This window comes from Barbus barbus (assembly GCF_936440315.1).
Source record: "Barbus barbus genome assembly, chromosome: 8".
Lineage (NCBI taxonomy): Eukaryota > Metazoa > Chordata > Actinopteri > Cypriniformes > Cyprinidae > Barbus > Barbus barbus.
The window spans coordinates 9,221,409-9,242,599 of record NC_136736.1 but is presented as its reverse complement, the minus strand read 5'-3'; the positions used below and the strand labels follow the sequence as shown (position 1 = coordinate 9,242,599).

The 21,191-nt window shown below is 36.7% G+C and overlaps 1 protein-coding gene across 5 annotated transcripts; it reads left to right on the top strand.

Annotated features, from left to right (window-relative positions):
* Window positions 1-1,556: 1,556 nt before the first annotated feature.
* LOC306874096 (large neutral amino acids transporter small subunit 3-like) lies at window positions 1,557-19,684 on the top strand. Of its 5 annotated transcripts, none has more exons than XR_013784571.1 (16): window positions 1,589-1,809; window positions 5,550-5,707; window positions 5,818-6,004; window positions 7,287-7,342; window positions 7,607-7,683; window positions 12,914-13,006; window positions 13,122-13,255; window positions 13,869-14,020; window positions 14,118-14,264; window positions 14,468-14,503; window positions 15,238-15,370; window positions 15,459-15,588; window positions 16,472-16,545; window positions 17,130-17,253; window positions 17,376-17,806; window positions 19,014-19,684. XR_013784571.1 is itself a non-coding variant. In XM_079423854.1 (16 exons), exons 2-15 carry the CDS (start codon window positions 5,554-5,556, stop codon window positions 17,565-17,567), a joined length of 1,692 nt encoding a protein of 563 aa, XP_079279980.1. In that variant the 5' UTR covers window positions 1,589-1,809; window positions 5,550-5,553; the 3' UTR covers window positions 17,568-17,610; window positions 19,160-19,659. The 5 variants fall into 5 exon arrangements, 4 of the variants coding, with proteins under 4 accessions (XP_079279981.1, XP_079279980.1, XP_079279982.1 ...); XM_079423854.1 differs by having other exon boundaries at window positions 14,115-14,264; window positions 17,376-17,610; window positions 19,160-19,659; XM_079423855.1 differs by having other exon boundaries at window positions 1,557-1,809; window positions 17,376-19,684.
* Window positions 19,685-21,191: the final 1,507 nt, after the last annotated feature.

The window sequence follows — 21,191 nt, the reverse complement described above, 5'->3', positions numbered from 1 at the left end:
ATAGGTAGCAAGTTAGGAACATGTACCGTTAACTAGCCTTTAAATGTGGGGTGGGGGAGGAAAAAATAAAGCTTTTATAAAAACGTAATAAAAAAAAAGATTCGTTAAAACAATTTCATTTATTTAATTATTTAATTAATAAAGGTAGTTTAACCATTTTAAACACAAATTAACTCTCACTCATGTTTTACACAAGGTTTTGCGTAGTTCAGGATTGGTTAAATTATTTGATTGGATGAGGAAAATTTTGTGGGCTTGTCTTGACTCTTGACGTAATGTTGATTCTTCCATGTTCAGCGCGTGCATCGATCACACCTGCTTTTAGCAAGTTGTCCAGCTGGTATTAAGAGAAAATATGCAAGTAATTCAGAGTAGAATGAATCGTAATACACACACACACAATTGTGCAATTAATGAATAAGCTGCAGCTGAGCTGACCATGAAATGGTAAGTTCACCATATTTATCTTGCTTATTTTGATTGATATTAGCTACCCTGGATGTGTTGTGATAAGCAAAACGTAACATTCACGGATGTTTATAGACATATTTGTGAATGTGATGCATGTGTACATCAAAGTGAAAATTAAGTGCATTTCCAACTCTGAACTCAGTCCCCAAGTAAATTCGGTTATTAAATAAACAAATAGCAAAACGAGTTGTGCGGTGTCCCCACCACTTTTCAAAGCAAAGTTACGCCGCTGGTTTTCACTACTGTGTGTACACTTGGATGGGTTAAATGCAGAGCACAAATTCTGAGTATGGGTCACCATATGTGGCCACACACCACTTCCCTTTCCCTAAACACTAATCAACTAACATTTTTTCCTGTAAATGATATCAATCAATAGTTGCGTCACAGAGATAGAATGAAGAGCCACCAGCAGCAATAGCAACGAGGGCTTAACTTTCAGACTCTGCCTCATGCTCATTTTTTTTTTTGCAACATCCATGACGGTAGCTTTGACAGTAGCTCGTCTGCTTTGAAAAAATATAGATTTTCCAGTAAAACAAGCTAGTTAGCGGTGCTGTAGAAGTTTTTGTAGTGAATAGTTAGCCTGGCAACATTTTCAAAAGAGACAGAACCCAGCCAAGGTCCATCCACTTGGAGATTCCTCTCGCCACATGTAGTAGCTACAACATTAATTGTAACAGCTGCAAGCAGCGATTGGGGTTCATGCAAAATTGTAGAGCAAAATTCTGTCAAAGATCTTCCAAAGATTATCTCTGCCAAGTTTCAGAAAAATTGGAAAAAGTCAAATATAGTAAGTATAGTGAAAAACTGAAAAACTGTACTTTTCAAAATGGCAGCTACTGTAATGGCCGCAGACTTAATGTAATATGTTCCGTTCATATGGCTGCCATTGACTCCCATTGGACGAGAAGAAGAAGCGTCAGTACAGATACAATAGGGGCTACAGCCCCTAATAATTACGTATTTTGCAGTATTAAAATGCAAAATGATTATGACCACATGAGGGCACCGCTGAGACTGTGAATGCTCTCGAAGGCGATCTGCTCTGATTGCGTGTGCTCTTTGGGAAACATCCATAAATTGAGTTTGGTTTGGAAAGGTGGGGAGGAGGGTCAATGCCGAGAGCCATTTATAGACAAAACGACCAGGGAGAGAGAAAGAGCATACAAAACTTGACATATCCTTTTTAGTTTTTACAAACGTGCAAGTACAACCTGGAGTGCACGAACAGAAAAACGCTCATTTATAGCTCCACTTACGCGCTGGAAAGGATAAGTAACACTGAGGAAAACCAGACACATGCCATTGCTATAAATAACAGTACATAAGACAGTGGTAAGTTTACTCTCTCCATGTTTCCAAGATTTTGGAAGCTTGTTTAAAGAACCAAGTTGATAAATGAATGCTATTAATGTTTTTAAATACATTTATTAAGATTTGTTAAAGCATAATGTTACCTGACAACAGTTGTTTTCCCTCTTAATCACTTAATTTTCTAAAACAACTGTACTTTCGTGGCATAAAGAAGCTTATTTGGTAAATGATGAAGTAAAAGCTGTGACTGCGCTAGCTTTTTAAATCTCAAATTGTATATTTGAGATAATATTTTTATAATCAGATTATGTTTGGGGCGTGCGTTTTAGAGAATAATGATATTCATTTACAAACACATGTCAGATTACACAGTCTAATGCAATGATGAACATTACTTTCTGGACTTAAATTACCGTAGAACTGATTCTAAGCAATTATCAATGGTCACACTGCAGTCAGTGTGTAGGAAACAGCTGTGTGTGTGTGTGCGCGCGCGCGTTTTGTGACAAATGAGGACATCAATTTGTATACACAGGTATGACATAGGTATTACAATGTGAAGGTGACTTATGAGGACATTACCCCATGTCCCCACTTTTCAAAACGCTTATAAATCACAGAGTGAGGTTGTTTTTTTTGGACGGGGTAGAAATGCACAGTCTCCTCTCTGAGGGCCAGTATAAAAACCATTACGCCTATGGGATGTCCCCACTTTTCACAAAAACAAACGTGTGTGTGTGTGTGGAGGCTTTTGACCTTTTGAAACAGTTGATCGGTCTTGAGTGGAAGCACCATTTACTTGGTAGCCTATATTTAGTCGTTGCACAATTAATAAATTCTTCATTTAAAAAAAATGAAAATAATTTTAAATTCTTAATTATTTATGGAGCCCATAAAAGGGTTCAGTGATAGAAGAAAATAAATATCTCAACCTTTTGCACTTCCTTGAGAAAAATCATTCAATTTCTCCCGAAAACCGTTTCGTGTGAGCCCGTTTCTTGCTGTCCTGTACAAAAACGTTGTTAAAAAAAAAAAAAATCTTATTTTTTAGAAATCCCAGAGGAATCATGGGAAATCTATGGAAGTCCATTTCCGCCAATAAAAATTAAAAAAGGTAATTGCGACTTTTTATCTCACAATTTTTTTTCTCGCAATTGCGAGTTTAGGCTACATCTCACAATTGTCTTTTTTTCTGACTTATAGCAATTTTGTATTTCTTTTTCAGAATTGTGAGTTATAAACTCGCAATTGCGAGATATAGAGTCCAAAAAAATGCAAGTTTATTTAGCAATTTCCTTTTTATTTATTTATTTATTATTTTTATTTTTTTTTCAGTGGTGGAAGCGGGCTTCCATAGTAATCTGCTAAACACTTATTACAGTGTGGAAAAATGAAGTCTTGGGGTTAAGTTGCACCAGGGAAATAAAATGTATTCAGTGTGGAGACCCAAATAACAACAAAAAATACAGAATTTGTGCTTCTCATCAACACATAGCCTATGTGTGTAAGTTATGAAGAATAATTTAAATAACAACTTTTAAGTAGCTTTCATGTGTCATGAGCTTAATGGTTGCCGTTCAGTAAGTGATGGTAATTGTGTAGCAAATGATTCTCTGATAGATTCAGTGAGTTCTTTCAATGAAAGTTTCATCAGACTGATCCAAATCGTTAACTCCTAAATAAGTGAGTCATTCTGTGCAATTCATTAAAACTACAGACTCTTAATAATTGTTTGCCAGTCACTGTATAGAGCGGTGTGGGACTCACTGCTTGGATCTGCAACATATTTGTGGTGTTTCACTTCAGAAATATGTAGGAAATACAAGTTATGTCACTAATGTGCTTCTTGAAATTGCTGCTTATTGCAGATAAACAATAAGGCACTGCATCACTCATCGGCATGATTCTGTCATTGACATTACTAAATGGGCCCAGGAATACTTCCAGAAACCCCTGTCGGTAAACACAATCCGCCGTGCCATCTGCAGATACCAACTAAAGCTGTATCATGCAAAAAGGAAGCCATATGTGAGCATGGTTCAGAAGCACCGTCGTGTCCTGTGAGCCAAGGCTCATTTAAAATGGACTGTTTCAAAGTGGAAAAGTGTTCTATGGTCAGATGAGTCCAAATTTGACATTCTTGTTGGAAATCCAGGACGCCGTGTCCTCCGGGCTAAAGAGGAGGGAGACCTTCCAGCGTGTTATCAGCGTTCAGTTCAAAAGCCAGCATCTCTGATGGTATGGGGGTGCATAAGTGCATACGGTATGGGCAGCTTGCATGTTTTGGAAGGCACTATGAATGCTGAAAGGTATATAAAGGTTTTATAGGTACATATGCTCCCCTCCAGACGACATCTATTTCAGGGAAGGCCTTGTGTATTTCAGCAGGACAATGCAAAACCACATACTGCAGCTATTACAATAGCATGGCTTCGTAGTAGAAGAGTACGGGTGCTGATGTCTGCAGTCCAGATCTTTCACATATAGAGAACATTTGGCACATCATTAAACGAAAAATACATCAAAGACGACCACAAACTCTTCAGCAGCTGGAAACCTATATCAGGCAAGAATGGGGCCAAATTCCAACACCAAAACTCCAGAAACTCATAACCTCGATGCGTCTTCAAACTGTTTTGAAAAGAGGAGATGCTACACCATGGTAAACATGCCCAATTATTTTGTGACCTGTAGCAGGCATCAAATTTGAAATGAGCTCATTTTGTGCATACAATTTTAAAATTTCTCAGTTTAAACATTTGTTATGTTCTATTGTGAATAAAATATTGGCTCATGTGATTTGAAATTCTTTTAGTTTTCATTTTATTCAAATTTAAAAAACATTGGATACACATTACAGCAGGATACAACTCCATATTAATTACAGCAATGTTTATTCTATGTGTTGGTGAAATCAGTCATACCGGTGATGCTCATGGTGTGCCATGAAGGTCTGTGACTATTTCTGGTGTCAGCAGGACAGGGGGTGTGTGGACATGTGCTCTGTGCATAATAAAAATACTTTGGCCTGTTTTATCCATGTGATGAGGACAAGTAGAAAAAGCTGCGTTCAAACTATAAACAGATATGTCACATGTAAACTCATGGATTTTTTACAAACAAGTTACTTGAGCAATCATCTGCACTCTGTCTAAATTCACAGTCTCCCACTTCATTTTGCTACATACTGTAGACATGCTGTTCAAGAATGTTCTGAACAAGGAGGACAAGTCCTGACATAAATTTGTAACAGTCCTGTTTCCCTCTTTACCCTCCTGAATTCTTCTCATTTTGGCTGTTCACACTCCAATCGATGAATAAACCTTGGTGCCCTGAATGAGTGCAAGTTCATGGTGTGAAAATGTGTCTGTTTATAAATTCTTACATTAACATTTGTGGACTTAAGTACACATTCAAGCATGAATGAGTCTCGGATGCAGGCAGTTTTTATGAATGTGTTGTGTACAAATTTAGGCAAGTAGGGGCTGAAAGTGTAGATCACTTTTCTCCAAGACATGGAGAAAAGTGTTACATTTTCACTTCCATTTTATATTGTATGTTTGCATTGAAATGGAATTAAGTGTTCACATGTTTTATGTTGCATTAACTTTACCAAATCAAACAAAGAAAGATGTCCCTGCCCCTGCTTCTTCTGATATAATTTTGCATTTATGATTTAAGAAACCCCATTCTGATTGTACAATACTGAATTCAGCATCATGTAGAATTGAACCTTTCTTGTACTTTCTTTCATTCTCCAGTGCAATGGCTCCGTCGCTCTCGCAGGCCTACAGGAGGCGCTGGTGGATGGCTGTCACATCAATCATAGAAAACCTGCTCTTCTCTGCTGTATTGTTGGGTTGGGGCTCTCTTCTTATCATGCTAAAGAATGAGGGCTTCTACTCTCACCTGTGTACAGGTACATGATTGGAAGACATCCACACTGACAGGCTTATTCATGAGCAGTTTTATAAAACAGCGTTTAAACCTGCAGAGGTTTAAAGTATCTAATTCTTCCTATGATACTAGAGAATGTCACAGAGACTCATACTAATTTGAGTTTGACGGAACGGACGGTTTGGCTGAGCTGTATTGAACAGGAGGAGATTCTGAATCTGGGCTTTACGATTGGCTCGTTCATCATCAGCGCAGCCACTCTGCCGCTAGGTATCCTGATGGACAAGTTTGGACCACGTCCAATCAGATTGTTTGGCAGGTGAGAGACATACAGCTATTGGTTTAAATTTAGAAAAGCAAAGTTCCACAAAACTAATGTAGAATGTTGGCTTGACAAAGTTTTCAGTAAAAACTAAAAGGCATTAAAGGGGTCATCGGATGCCCATTTTATACGTTGATATGATTCTTTAGGGTCTTAATGAAAGGTCTGTAACATACTGTGGTTAAAATTTTTCAATGGTAGTGTAAAAAAACACCTTCTTTACCCTGTCAAAATCAGCTCTGTTTTCAGCACGCTGTTCTAGTCCATGTCCCTTTAAATGTTAGTGAGCTCTGCTGACTCCGCCCCTCTCTTCCGTGGAGTGACAAGCAGACCATAGATATGTGTAGATTCCCTATTCGACCGCTCCAGATACATTAAAGCTTCAGCCATCTCGCATTCACCATAATAATCAATGAATATTCAAAGATATACAAGCATATAACCTGCTGTTATAGACGCACACAGTCAATGCATTCAAAGATTCGCAGACCGTTCCAAAAATGGCGAATGGCTTACGTATCACGGCCCATAGAAACAGTCGATAATGAAGCATCTAGATATATATATATATATATATATATCTATGGAGCATACTAAACTTCAGCCGCAAAACTGGCTAACTAGCACATTATTAGGAAAGGCGATTTGCAAAGATTCATAAAAACCCTTATACTCACTTCTTCTGTAGATAAAGCTGGATCACGAATGATTCGGGCGAACATAGACGCATTTATGTAGATCGGGGATCGGCGCATTCCCTTCAAAGCGAAAGTAACATTAATCCTATGCGTCTTCAGCGGCTCAGATGTCAGGAGTTGATGACGACTGCTATATTCATTATTACATCCAACAACTAAACATTTCAATCGCTTAATCAGAGACATCTTGTCTTCCCCTGCTCCGGAGTCGACACAATGGCAGACAGCTCTCAGCTCACTCAGGGCAGGTCTAAGGTAAGACGGCCTTGTCAATCAACTTTCGTGGGAGTGGTCTGTACAGAACTACATCATTCTGACAGGAACCTCAGAACAGCCTGATTTCAGAAACGGGATTTTAAAATAGGGATTTTAAAAAAACCACTGGGTGGATTTTTATCATTATAGGATGGATGTGTACACACACTTCCAACACACATTTTCGTTCAAACAACTTGAATTTTGCAGTGAAAGTGAATTTTGCATCCGATGACCCCTTTAAAGCCTACTTTCAACACTACTCATGCCCTGCAACCCACATCTTGGTCACTCCCACCAACCCTCTGTTTTTATGACTCTTGTAGTTCGTGTTTTGCATTATCCTTGGCTTTGATTGCAGCAGCATCTTATGATCCAAAAGGTCAGTATTAAGCCACATTTAATGTTATAAGGTGTTCTACAGTCAGAACCAAATTACTGTGAATATATACAGCATGTACTGTAGAAGTTTGAATTAAATTTTATATATATATATATATATATATATATATATATATATATATATATACACACACACACACACACACACACATAGCTAAATAATTCCACAGGCCAGTAATTAGTTAATTTGTCAATTTAATGTTTTATAAGTAATGAAGGCATTGTTTCTTCTTTTCATTTACAGTGTTATCTTCTATCATATTTATTGCTGTGTCCATGAATGGGTTCGGAGGAATCTGTCTAACCTTCACTTCACTAACAGTAAGACATTGTTGCAAAGTTGCCATTTGACCTGTTCTATATTCTGAGGTCCTATTGAAGTTTTTATTTTATTTTTTTATTATTAACAACAATTTACAAACCTGAATAACAACATGATATCACATATCAATTCAACTTTCCCCTCACCCTCCCTTCCCTTGCGGTCTCTTTAAAATGGGGTACCTAATGGATAGAAAAGTAAACATAAAACCAAAGCCACAGGAATCATATAACATAAATTCCATCAATCAATGCGAATGCGAAATAAAAAAATAAAATCAAATAAAAATACAGCATTAGTGAGGAGGCGGGGCTGACCCCGTTTCTAGCTATGACACATTCTTTTGAAGACTGTGATTGGTTGGTTGTCCATGAAGGAAATAAAAGAGCGCTTTTAAGAGTAGGGTTTATTTTAAGCATTCACTTTGAAATTACAGGCATAATTTTTCCTGTTTTCTCTCTCTCTCTCTCTCTCTCTCTCTCTCTCTCTCTCTCTCTCACACACACACACACATTATATATGTATATATATATATATATATATATATTCTTAATTTTTTATTTACCATGCTGTCATAAGTAACGTATTTTATAAGAAATGAACAGCGACATAGTAAGTGCTGTAACAGACCCAAATCATCACTGCTGCATAGTTGCATTTTTCCAGTTGCCAGATATGTTAATGTAGTGATTACGTCCATTTCTGGCGTTACGGCATTTCTGCGCGGTGTCGGAGATGTTAGCGTGTCTCTAATAAGATCGGTCACAAACATGATCCCTGCACGATCTAATGTGTGGTGTCTTATTAACTCACTGTCATGCATTGTGTGCAACACATTTCTTCTCCCTCTTCATGTTTCGTCCATTTTCTCCGCTGCTAAAGAAACTCTTAAGCCCCTTAAAAGTCCTCGTCCGTACTCCTAACAATTTTGGACCTTAAGACCTCTTTTAAGGGTTAAGATGCTTTCTGAATTACTTTTTTCTTTACAAGGATCTTTTCTTTAATTCTAAGAGGAAACACCCACATTTCTAAGATTTTTCTTAGAATTTTGTTACTAGGAGCAACTCTCAGCACTAAGATTTTTCATGAATACGGGCCCAGATCTTTAATGTAGACATTTGTGCCAAGTTCACCCGAGCTGTGGATAATTCAAGCATTATAATGTCCCGAAGTTGTATCAACCACTTGTACATATCCAGGCTATGTGGTGGAAGCCAGTGTTGCACTAACAGTTTTTTTTGTAGATGTTAAGCCAGCCAGCCAAACAGGTCCTCTTGAAGTTTTAATGTATTTGGGTTCAGCTTAATTATTTTGTCAGTGGGTGGTGGTCATGTTGACATTTAACTCTCTAGTGGTGTTTAAATGTGTGTGTGTGTGTGTGTGTGTGTGTCTATAGGTACATCTAAAACAATTAGAATATCTTGAAAAACTTTATTTTTTTGTAACTAATTTCAAAAAGTGAAACTTTCATATACATTTTACATTCATAACATATAAAGTAAGACATTTCAAAAGTTTTTTTGTTTTAATTTTGATGATTAGAGCTTACAGCTCATGAAAGTCAAAATCCAGTATCTCAATATATTAGAATATTTATATTTGAGTTTCAATTAATGACCATCTCTACAGTATAAATTCTGGGTATCTCTTGTTCTTTGAAACCACAATAATGGGGAAGACTGCTGACTTGGCAATGGTTCAGAAAACAATCACTGACACCCTCCACAAAGAGGGTAAGTCACAAAGGGTCATTACTGAAAGAGGTGGCTGTTCACAGAGTGCTGTATCAAAGCATATTAAATGGAAAGTTGACTGGAAGGAAGAATTTGGGTAGGAAAAGGTGCACAAGCAACAGGGATGACTGCAAGCTTGAGAATACTGTCATGCAAAGCTGATTCAAACACTTGGGAGAGTTTCACAAGGAGTGTATTGAAGCTGGAGTCAGTGCATCAAGAGTCACCACGCTCAGACATCTTCAGGAAAAGGGCTACCAAGCCACTTCTGAACCAAAGACAACGTCAGAAGCGTCTTACCTGGGCTGTGGAGAAAAAGAACTGGACTGTTGCTCAGTGGTCCAAAGTCCTCTTTTCAGATAAATTAAAATTTTGCATTTCATTTGGAAATCAATGTCTGGAGTCTGGAGGAAGACTGGAGAGGCACAGAATCCAAGCTGCTTGAAGTCCAGTTTGAAGTTTCCACAGTCAGTGATGATTTGGGCTGCCGTCACGTCTGCTGGTGTTGGTCCATTGTGTTTTATCAAGTCCAGAGTCAATGCAGCCGTTTACCAGGAGATTTTGGAGCACTTTATGCTTCTATCTGCTGACAAGCTTTATGGTGATGCTGATTTCCTTTTCTAGCAGGACTTTAGCACCTGCCCACAGTGCCAAAACCACTTCCAAGTGGTTTGCTCACTATGATATTACTGTGCTCGATTGGCCAGCCAACATGCCTGACCTTTTTAACCATATGGAATCTATGTTATATTTTCAAGAGAAAGCTGAGAAACAGTCAATCCAACAATCCAGACGAGCTGAAGGCTCAATAGTGCCTCAGCAGAACCACAGGCTGATCGCTTCCATGCCACACCACACTGATGCTGGAGTTTGTGCTAAAGAAGCCCCGACCAAGTACTGAGTGCACAAATGAACATACTTTAAAGAACTTGAACTTTTCTGTTTTGCAAATCCTTTTTTTGATTGATCTTAGGAAATATTCTAACATTTTGAGATATTGGATTTTGACTTTCATGAGCTGTAATCTCTAATCATCAAAATCAAAACAAAAAAACTTTTGAAATGTCTTTACATGTAATGAATCTAAAATATATATGAAAGTTTCACGTTTTGAAATAAAAAGTTTTTCACGATATTCTAATTTTTTTAGATGTACCTGTATATATACACAAACTACAATTTAAAGTAAAGGTTTTCCATTTGAATATATAAAAATTGTATTCCTGCAATGGCAAAGCTGAATTTTCAGCATCATTACTTCAGTCTTCAGTGTCACATGATCCTTCAGAAATCATTCTAATATACTAATTTGCTGCTCAAGAAACTGCTTATTATTATGAATGTTGAAATAATGTTGCCATAATTTTTATGAAAACTACAATACACTACCACTTAAAAGTTAGGAGTTAATAAGATTAAATAAATAAATATATAATAATAATAATAATAATACTTTTATTCAGCAAGGATGCATTTCAAATAAATACTGTTCTTTAGAATTTTCTATTCATCCAAAAATCCGAGAGGGAAAAAAAAAAAAGTATAGATTTTCACAAAACTATTAAACTGCATAAACTGTTCAACCTTGAACACTGAAAATTCAGCTTTTGCCATGACCGGTATAAATTACATTTTAAAATTAAAATAGAAAACAGTGATTTTAAATTATAATAGTATTATATTAATTATATTAATATTATATTTTACAACATTACTATTTTATTGTGTTTGATCAAATAAATGCAGCCTTAGTGAGCATTTTTAAGTGACTTTAAAAAGTCAGTATGCATACTTGGTAAGTATGTAAGTATGTGTGTGCATCTGAAAGAGGTTAGGATCATTTCTGTATGCATGTCTGTGGACATGTGTAAGGTGAAATGTATGACGCCTTTTGGCTACACTTATTTTGCATGTTAAATTTTAATTGTTATTAAACATTTGAATACTGCTCCTCATTACATAATATCAAAACAGGTGATTGTTGCATTTCTTGTTGTGCATAAAAGATGTCAATTTCTGCACTTGTATTACTGCTCCTGCTCTTGTCTGTTGCTGATCATTTCAGTGCTGCACATGTTTTCCATCCGCTGTACTCTACAGTTTGGCATGCTGTTCTCAGCCAATCACAGCACAGATCTGTCTTCACGCCCTCTACTCCACCAAGCCCACCGTCTCCCAACATTGCCTGCACTGTCCTTGCTTTCCCTCACGTGTCCCCCTTATTTTTTACACAGCCTAAAATGTACCATACATGTATTATTATGATTAATTGATATCTGGATTATATTTTGTTATTCACTTCATTTATGTATGTGGGTATTTATGTCATCCCAAAGTTTACAACCCATTTTACTTTCAATTTTACAATTAAAGTGACAATTTTACCATAATCCAACATAGAACATATTCAACAAGGAAAATGTGTATGTAATTTATTAATCTGGATTTGACTGGATGATAAAAAGAGGACGTTAAAGCAGAAACTGTTTGTTTCTTTGTCGTTTAGTGCTTGACTTGTAGATTTGATACATTATTTGCCAGTTAGATCATTTTGTCTTAAAGACATGCAAACATTGCCACAATGTCCCCTTTTTAACTGCACTGAACTCTTCCACCCTCCTGATCTTTGTGTGTTTACTGTCCAGACTGTCAAATTTAATAGTTGCATACTGGCACACACACACACACATGTCCTAAACTGAACTTAGATTAAAAACCTGAATCATGTTTTTATGAGCTCTGCTCCACATGAACTGTATATGAACTGCGTGCATAATATAAACAAACTAGCTAACTACTGTTTAAATAGTTTTAGATGGAGTATGGCATGTCACACTGAAGGACATGTCAGCTTCCTGAAATTATTTCATTTCAGCAACCTATTTATATGCTAAAATAGTAGGGTTATATTTAAGAGCTGGCAAGGAACTCTTTGGGTTTGCGTCAGTCTGAATAGGGACATCTATGTGTGTGTGTGTGTGTTTATCTGCTTGGAGTGGTAGAGCATTGTTGGCACAACAGCACTGTGTATGTATGCATGTATGTATATTAATAGTAATTAATGACTAAATAAATTATATATTTATGTGCGTTTGTGTGTGTGTGTGTGTGTGTGTGTGTGTATATATATAATGTATATGTCATTTATGTATATATAATTTAAAAAAAAATAGTTTTTGCATATAATTTATTTAAAGTACTACATATATAGTAAAATCAATTATGTATAATAATTATATTTAAATAATGAATAAATACAATTTTGCATGTATTTATTGATGTACATATCATCGGCATCAGACTTTTTAAGTATAAGCAGTAGCAAACACATTGCTGTAACAAATAACATTGCTGCATGAACATGTTTTGTGGCTGAAGGCTATTTCTAACTTCAAGCTCATAATGCTCTCTAGTGGCAATAGACAAACATTACAGTTTGAAGACATACATTAGTATGTTCATTTATGATTCTTTTCTTCATGTTTGATTTTCTCAGTTGCCAAACATGTTTGGAAATGTGCGGTCTACGATTCTTTCGCTCATGATTGGCTCGTACGCCTCCTCTGCTGTCACCTTTCCAGGAGTCAAGGTAGAGATTGTTTAATTACTAACAAGATCAGACAACTTGTTTGTATTTGGACACTATGTTTGTCTTGCAGTACAGTTAATGGAGATGAACATCCTCTGTCTGTCTTGTCCTCTAGCTGATCTATGATCTGGGCGTGTCTTTTGCTGTTATATTCTGGTTATGGGCAGCGTTTGCCTGCCTCGTCTTCCTCAACTGCTTTATTAACTGGCCGGGAGAATCTTTTCCTGGCCCTGAGGACATCAGATACACGTCAGTACATGCCAAATACATACACTATATGCCTAAATATCACACCTAATGTGATTATTGTTTTTTGACATTTACACGTGGTTCTAAACTAGCATTCAAAAAGTCAGTAAGTTTTTTTTTTTTTTTTTTTTTTTTTAAGAAATTAATACTTTTATTTAGCAAGGATGCATTAAATTGATCAAAAGACTAGGCTAATACATAATATTACAAAACGATTTGTATTTCAAAACTGTTCTTTTGAACTTTCTATTCATCTAAAATCCTGAAAAAATTAGCAGCAAATCAGCATATTAGAATGATTTCTGAAGGATCATGTGACACTAAAGACAGAAGTAAGGATGCTTTGCCATCACAGGAATAAATTAAAATAGAAAACAGTTAGTCTGAAGTCTCATAAATGTTTATAATATTAATGTTTATTGTATTTTTGATCAAATAAATGCAGCTTTGGTGAGTGTAAGAGACTTTAATAACGTTCACCCCAAACTTTTGAACAGCGGTATCAGAAGAATATAACAATTCAATGATACAGCATTCACAATATATATTCACAAACAATTGTGTCTATTATTGTAAAACTGTACATGAGTTTCTGTTACTCTTGATTTCACAGTACAATGGTGAAGTTGAGAAGTGAAGTAGTGGACCAAAAGATGACCGAAGAAAGTTCTTTCTCTCAGGAGACTCCTAAAGAGCAAGAGGTGACCAAACAACAGCCTTCCACTGATGAAGCACCCAGCGATGGAACAGCTGCTCAAAGCCAGGGCAAGTTTCACAAACACACTGTCTATGAAAACACCAAAGAATTATGACTTTGATAATTAAATAATCTTATGTTATCAATTTTTTGGGGGTACAGCAGGATCTCCTCCCTTTCATCGTTCTGTGTGCTCACCTATTTTCCTGTGGAGCATCATCACAATGGCGATGACCCAGCTCCGGGTCATTTTTTTCATGGGTGCCATGAATAAGATGTTGGAGTTCCTGGTTACCTATGGTGACCCTGATCGTGAGCATCAGCTAAACATTTCAATCATTTGTTTTTAATGAGATTGGAAAATGTTAAAGAAAAAGATTTGCTCTTCTAAAAGTGGTTTTATTACTTTGCAGAAGCATGTGTTAGTGGTAGGTGTTTGTAAGTGGGTGGTAAAGTTAATAGTTTAAATTGGCTTTAAATTGCATTATTTTTACTGCCTGTTTGCGTCTGTTTAGCCTCAGAGGAGTTGGTGAAGGAGGCAGAGGAGAAAGGTAAGAAAAGTCACATTATTTTCACCAAACCATTGTACTGTATCTTAATTTTGGTTTTGTAACAAACAGATATTTGAACACTTATGACACACTTAAAGGGACAGTTCACCCACAAATGAAAATTCTTTAATTTACTCACCCTCCACTTGTTCAAAGCCTGTATGAGTTTCTTTGTTCTGTTGAACACAAAAGAAGATGTTTTGGAGAATGTCAGTTAACAAACAGTTGACTCTAGCCATTGACATCCATAGCATTGGGAAAAAACATGTAAGTCGATGGCTACCGTCAACTATTTGGTTGCAAACATTCTTCAAATCATCTTTGTGTTCAGCAGAAGAAAGAAACTCTTTCAGGTTTGGAACAAGTGGACGGTCAGTAAATAATGACAGAAGTTTCATTTTTGGGTGAACTGTCCCTTTAATGCATCAATGATATTACATTAAAAAACAAAATATCAAACCTGGGAGCAGTTTGAAGGAAGATAGCTCAATCAAGTAAGACATTTCACAAAAATAAAGTTTTGACCTTGACACCACTTGGTAAAAGTTTAAAAATGTCTCTCTGAAGTTAAATTACTTCTGATAAAAAAAATCTAGTATCGTTTATTTGGTTTAATGTGTTTAATATATAAAGTATCAGGCAATGCAATATCAGGATTATATGGCAACATTATTCTAGGAAGTGCTTGTATAGTGAACAGAATACAAAGACAGTCGTGTGTGTGTGTGTTTTAGTGAATCTCTACTCGTCCATCTTTGGCACTCTTCAGCTGCTCTGCCTGGTCTCCTGTCCTCTGATTGGTTACATCATGGACTGGAGGATGAAGGAGTGTGAGGACGTGGTGAATTCAGCAGAAGGAGAAAAAAGGTGAAGGTGGTGAAAGAGAAGGAGAGAAATGTTAAATGACTTTATGTCAGTTACATTGTTACCTGTTTCCTTGCGTTGTTTTCTTCAGTCCCTCCAGGCCTCCAAGAAGGGACAGAAAGATCCAGAAACTCACCAACGCCATCAGAGCTTTCATCTTTACTAACACTCTGCTAGTCATCTTCGGCATCATCTCTCTCATAGACAATCTACCTGTACAGGTTAGACACAATGTCACAAATTTGCTTGTTTGATCAGAAATTCTGCAGAATGTTATTTAGTTATTTAATGATATTTAATTACAATTTTATTAGTTATATATAAAATTGCACTCATACTTTTAATGTAATTTAATGTAATAATTTAATTTAATTTACCATACATGACTTTGCACTCAGATAATTATAATTTAATTTTATTTACATATTAATATATAATTTTGCACTCATAAATATAGTATATAATCAAATTAAATTAAATTAAACTTTTGACCCTCCACACATTATGCCGCAAAACTAATTTCCTTGAGCTCTTTAAAGCTACATGAAAAATGTGATGGCTGTTAATTATTATATGTGGCCGTGGACCAAACATGTAAATTGCACTCAATGCAGTTTTTAAATTAACTTCTAAATTATACAGTTTCTATTTGTTGGGTCATTTTTTGGAAATTGAGATTTATGCATCATCTGAAAGCTGAATAAATAAGCTTTCCATTGATGTATGGTTTGTTATGCAATAAGACAATATTTGGCCGAGATACAACTATTTGAAAATCTGGAATTTGAGGGTGCAAAAAAAAAAAAAATCTAAATATTGAGAAAATAGCCTTTAAAGTTGTCCAAATGAAGTCCTTAGCAATACATATTACTAATCAAAAATTAAGTTTTGATATATTTACAGTAGGGAATTTACTAAATATCTTTATGGAACATGTTCTTTACTTAATATCCTAATGATTTTTGTCATAAAAGAAAAATCTATAATTTTGACCCATACAATGTATTGTTGGCTATTGCTGCAAATATACCTGTGTGACTTATGACTGGTTTTGTGGTCCAGGGTCACATATGTATTTCCCTTTTTTTTTTTTTTCTGTCTCAGGTGGTGTCATTTGTTCTTCACACTGCAGTTCGAGGTTTTATTCACTCCTGCTGTGGTGGGCTCTACGCTGCTGTGTGAGTTTTACTTATCGAAATCTATCAATTTAATTTGCTGCTTAAGGATAAAATGACCTGAACACAGCATACAAACACATATACTCGACTGAAGATCAGGGTAATAATTCTAGGCAAAAAGCGAAAATAAATAATTTGAATTAGTGTTATTTTAGTATTACTGATGTACTATTATAGTTTCTGTTGATGTTTTGAATTAGATTTATTTTACATTTACATTTATTCATTTAGCTGACGCTTTTATCCAAAGCGAATTACAATTGCTATATATGTCAGAGGTCGCACGCCTCTGGAGCAACTAGGGGGTTAAGTGTCTTGCTCAGGGACACATTGGTGTCTCACAGTAGATTCGAACCCAGGTCTCTCACACCAAAGGCATGTGTCTTATCCACTGCGCCATCACCACCCTCCCTATTTTCATTTGAAAGTTTTTGAATTTTGCTGTTATTTTATGTCTATGGTCTTTATTAGGTTTTTTCATTTAGTTTTAGTTATTATAGTGCATAAACTAAATGAAAACGAGAAATGTTGTCTTGCCATTTAGGAGACATTAATTAAGATGATTAATTAATTTGTGTATTTAGCTACCCAACCAATCACTTTGGGACTCTGACGGGCTTGCAGTCCATGATCAGTGCTGTGTTTGCCCTCCTACAACAACCACTCTTCATGTGGATGGTGGGACCATTGAAGGGTGATCCTTACTGGGTGAGACAAACATTGTTCAAATTCATGTTCAAAGCAAATGTGTATTTGTATTCAAACAGTGCAGTTTCACAGAATCAAGATTCTGGACAAAGTACCAAAACTGTGGCTTTTTGAATCAACAGATCAACTTGGGCCTGCTTGTGTTCTCATTGGTTGGATTCCTGCTGCCGGGATACCTCTTCTACCACCAGAGACAGATTATAAAGGAGAAGGCAGCGCTTAATAGTCTGTCAATTAGTCAGTCAGCGCAGGAGAGCAACAGCCTCAATCAAACAAATGATTCAGCAAAATATCAAACGAACGGGAACGTCTGAGATGGAAAACATTTAGAATTGAGATATACAGTCCCCTCCATAAGTATTGGAACAGTAAACACAAAATTGCTCTGTTGGCTGTGGAGTCAAGACATTTGCAAATATGATTAAAAGATGAATATAAGACAAAACTACAGAATGTCACATTTTATTATTAGCTGTTTCAACACATAACATAAACATATATGTTTTACCAAATAAAAAGAACAGCACTTTTAGAGTTCATCCCACTCATTGATGTGAGCATAAGTATTGGGACAGCTGAACATAAGGCAGATATAAAAGATTAAAAGCTATTATTTAGTTGCAGATCCCTTGCGCACAATCACAGCAGTGAGTCTGTGACCCATAGACATCACCAGACTCTTGGTCTCATCCTTTGAAATGCTTTTCCCAGCCTTTAATGCAGCCAATTCCAATTGTTGCTTGTTTTGGGGAGTTTCTGCCTTTACTCTCCTCTCCAGCTGGTGAAATTCATGTTCAATCGGATTTAAATCTGGAGATTGACTTGGGCAATCTAAGACTTTCCATTTCTTTGCCCTCATAAATTCCTTGACTGAACTGGCAGGGTGTTTTGGGTCATTGTCCTGATGCAATATGAAGCACTTCTCAATGAATCTGGTGGCATTCTCTTGAATATTGGTAGGCAAGATGGTTTTGTACCCTTCCAAATTCATTCTGCTACTGTCATCATACATTAAGTCATCAGTAAAGTTGAGAGGGCCTGTTCCAGAGGCAGCCATGCATGCCCGTGCCATGACACCACCACCACAATGCTTTACAGATGAAGCTGTATGCTTGGGATCATTTGCAGTTCCCTTTTTTTCTCAACACTTTTGCTTTCCCATCACTTAGATAAAGGTTCATCTTTGTCTCATCAGTCCATAAACACAGTTCCAAAACTCTTCTGACTCATCTTTGCGCTTTTTTGCAAACTCTAATCTTGCCTTTCTATTTTTGGTGCTGGTCAGAGGTTTGCATCTTGCTGTGTAGCATCTGTAATTCTGTGTCAAAGTCTCCTGAGGTCAGTAAATTGTCAGAGCATCACCCCAGCTTTCTGGAAGTTGTTGGTGATTTTTCAGTCATTTTCACAGCTTTTATGATTTGTACTGTTGTTTTCTCAGCCGATCAGGTCGTTGTTGGTCGCTGGTGGTTTCCAAACTCTTGATTTCTCCATGCCCTTTGTTTTTGCTAGAGCTCTAACTGACTTCCTCTTTTCTTTTAGCATCCAAATTTATTGCTTTTCTCTCAAAGTCAGCTTCTTTGTCTTCATCCTGGTTTGTGTGTGTCATCATCGAATGCAAGATTCAGACTACAGAAGTAATGGATATAACTGATACGACACATTCCCTGCTTTTAATATCTGAAGAATTAATGCAACAGGACACAGCTGATCACTTAGAAAGACCTGTGAGGTAACTGTTCCAATACTTATGCTCACATCAGATAGAGGGATGAAACTCTAAAAGTGCTGAACTTCTTAGCTGGTAAAACATCTATGTGTTGAAACGTCTAATAATAAAATGTGACATTCTGTAGTTTTGTCTCATATTCATCTTTTAATCATATTTGTAAATGTCTTGACTCCACAGCCAACAGAGCAATTTTGTCTTTACTGTTCCAATACTTTTGGAGGGCACTGTATGTGAATTATAGATCTGATTTATTAGTTATTATATCATGGCACTTCAGAGACGGAATTATTGGACTTCATGTCCAGTCACTGTAGAGTCTTGACAAATATAAAAGTGTTAAAAAAAACAAGCAAATGTGCAATTTATAGCGTCAGTCAAGGCTTTGACTGTGTGACTGGGCAGGATGTATTTTCAAGGCTTTTATTATCAATCAGAAAAACATTATGCCATGACCTACAATATACAGGTCCTTTTCAAAAAATTAGCATATTGTGATAAAGTTCATTATTTTCTGTAATGTACTGAAACATTAGACTGTCATATACTTTAGATTCATTACAACACAACTGAAGTTTTTTGAACACAACCTTTTATTGTTTTAATATTGATGATTTTGGCATACAGCTCATGAAAACCCAAAATTCCTATCTCAAAAAATTTGCATATTTCATCCGACCAATAAAAGAAAAGTGTTTTTAATACAAAAAAAAAAAAAAAAAAGTCAACCTTCAAATAATTGTTCATTTATGCACTCAATACTTGGTCGGGAATCCTTTTGCAGAAATGACTGCTTCAATGCGGCGTGGCATGGAGGCAATCAGCCTGTGGCACTGCTGAGGTGTTATGGAGGCCCAGGATGCTTCGATAGCGGCCTTAAGCTCATCCAGAGTGTTGGGTCTTGCGTCTCTCAACTTTCTCTTCACAATATCCCACAGATTCTCTATGGGGTTCAGGTCAGGAGAGTTGGCAGGCCAATTGAGCACAGTAATACCATGGTCTGTAAACCATTTACCAGTGGTTTTGGCACTGTGAGCAGGTGCCAGGTCGTGCTGAAAAATGAAATCTTCATCTCCATAAAGCTTTTCAGCAGATGGAAGCATGAAGTGCTCCAAAATCTCCTGATAGCTAGCTGCATTGACCCTGCCCTTGATAAAACACAGTGGACCAACACCAGCATCACTGACTGTGGGTACTTGACACTGGACTTCAGGCATTTTGGCATTTCCCTCTCCCCAGTCTTCCTCCAGACTCTGGCACCTTGATTTCCGAATGACATGCAAAATTTGCTTTCATCCGAAAAAAGTACTTTGGACCACTGAGCAACAGTCCAGTGCTGCTTCTCTGTTCAAAAGTGGCTTGACCTGGGGAATGCGGCACCTGTAGCCCATTTCCTGCACACGCCTGTACACGGTGGCTCTGGATGTTTCTACTCCAGACTCAGTCCACTGCTTCCGCAGGTCCCCCAAGGTCTGGAATCGGTCCTTCTCCACAATCTTCCTCAGGGTCCGGTCACCTCTTCTCGTTGTGCTGCGTTTTCTGCCACACTTTTTCCTTCCCACAGACTTCCCACTGAGGTGCCTTGATACAGCACTCTGGGAACAGCCTATTTGTTCAGAAATTTCTTTCTGTGTCTTACCCTCTTGCTTGAGGGTGTCAATGATGGCCTTCTGGACAGCAGTGAGGTCGGCAGTCTTACCCATGATTGCGGTTTTGAGTAATGAACCAGGCTGGGAGTTTTTAAAAGCCTCAGGAATCTTTTGCAGGTGTTTAAAGTTAATTAGTTGATTCAGATGATTAGGTTAATAGCTCGTTTAGAGAACCTTTTCATGATATGCTAATTTTTTGAGATAGGAATTTTGGGTTTTCATGAGCTGTATGCCAAAATCATCAATATTAAAACAATAAAAGGCTTGAACTACTTCAGTTGTGTTGTAATGAATCTAAAATATATGAAAGTCTAATGTTTATCAGTACATTACAGAAAATAATGAACTTTATCACAATATGCTAATTTTTTGAAAAGGACCTGTATAGTTTGCAGTTTTCTTCAATTATTATTATTGCATTGACACTTTGAGATGTCCATTAAAATGGTAGTAGAACCAGAAGGAGATCTTAAATATGATCTAAACTTCCTTTCCGTGAAGCACCGGTATGAATCTAAATTTGCTCTATTTACTTTCTTAAGAAAATCAGTGTTATTGTGCAC

Bases quoted from the DNA above. Each gene is read 5' to 3' on its own strand.
- LOC306874096 (XM_079423853.1), top strand. From the start codon at position 5,554: ATGGCTCCGTCGCTCTCGCAGGCCTACAGGAGGCGCTGGTGGATGGCT. The intron at 14,021-14,114 runs GCAAGTTTCACA...TTGGGGGTACAG, and splicing joins AACAGCTGCTCAAAGCCAGG to CAGGATCTCCTCCCTTTCAT. The intron at 15,371-15,458 runs GTGAAGGTGGTG...TGTTTTCTTCAG, and splicing joins TCAGCAGAAGGAGAAAAAAG to TCCCTCCAGGCCTCCAAGAA.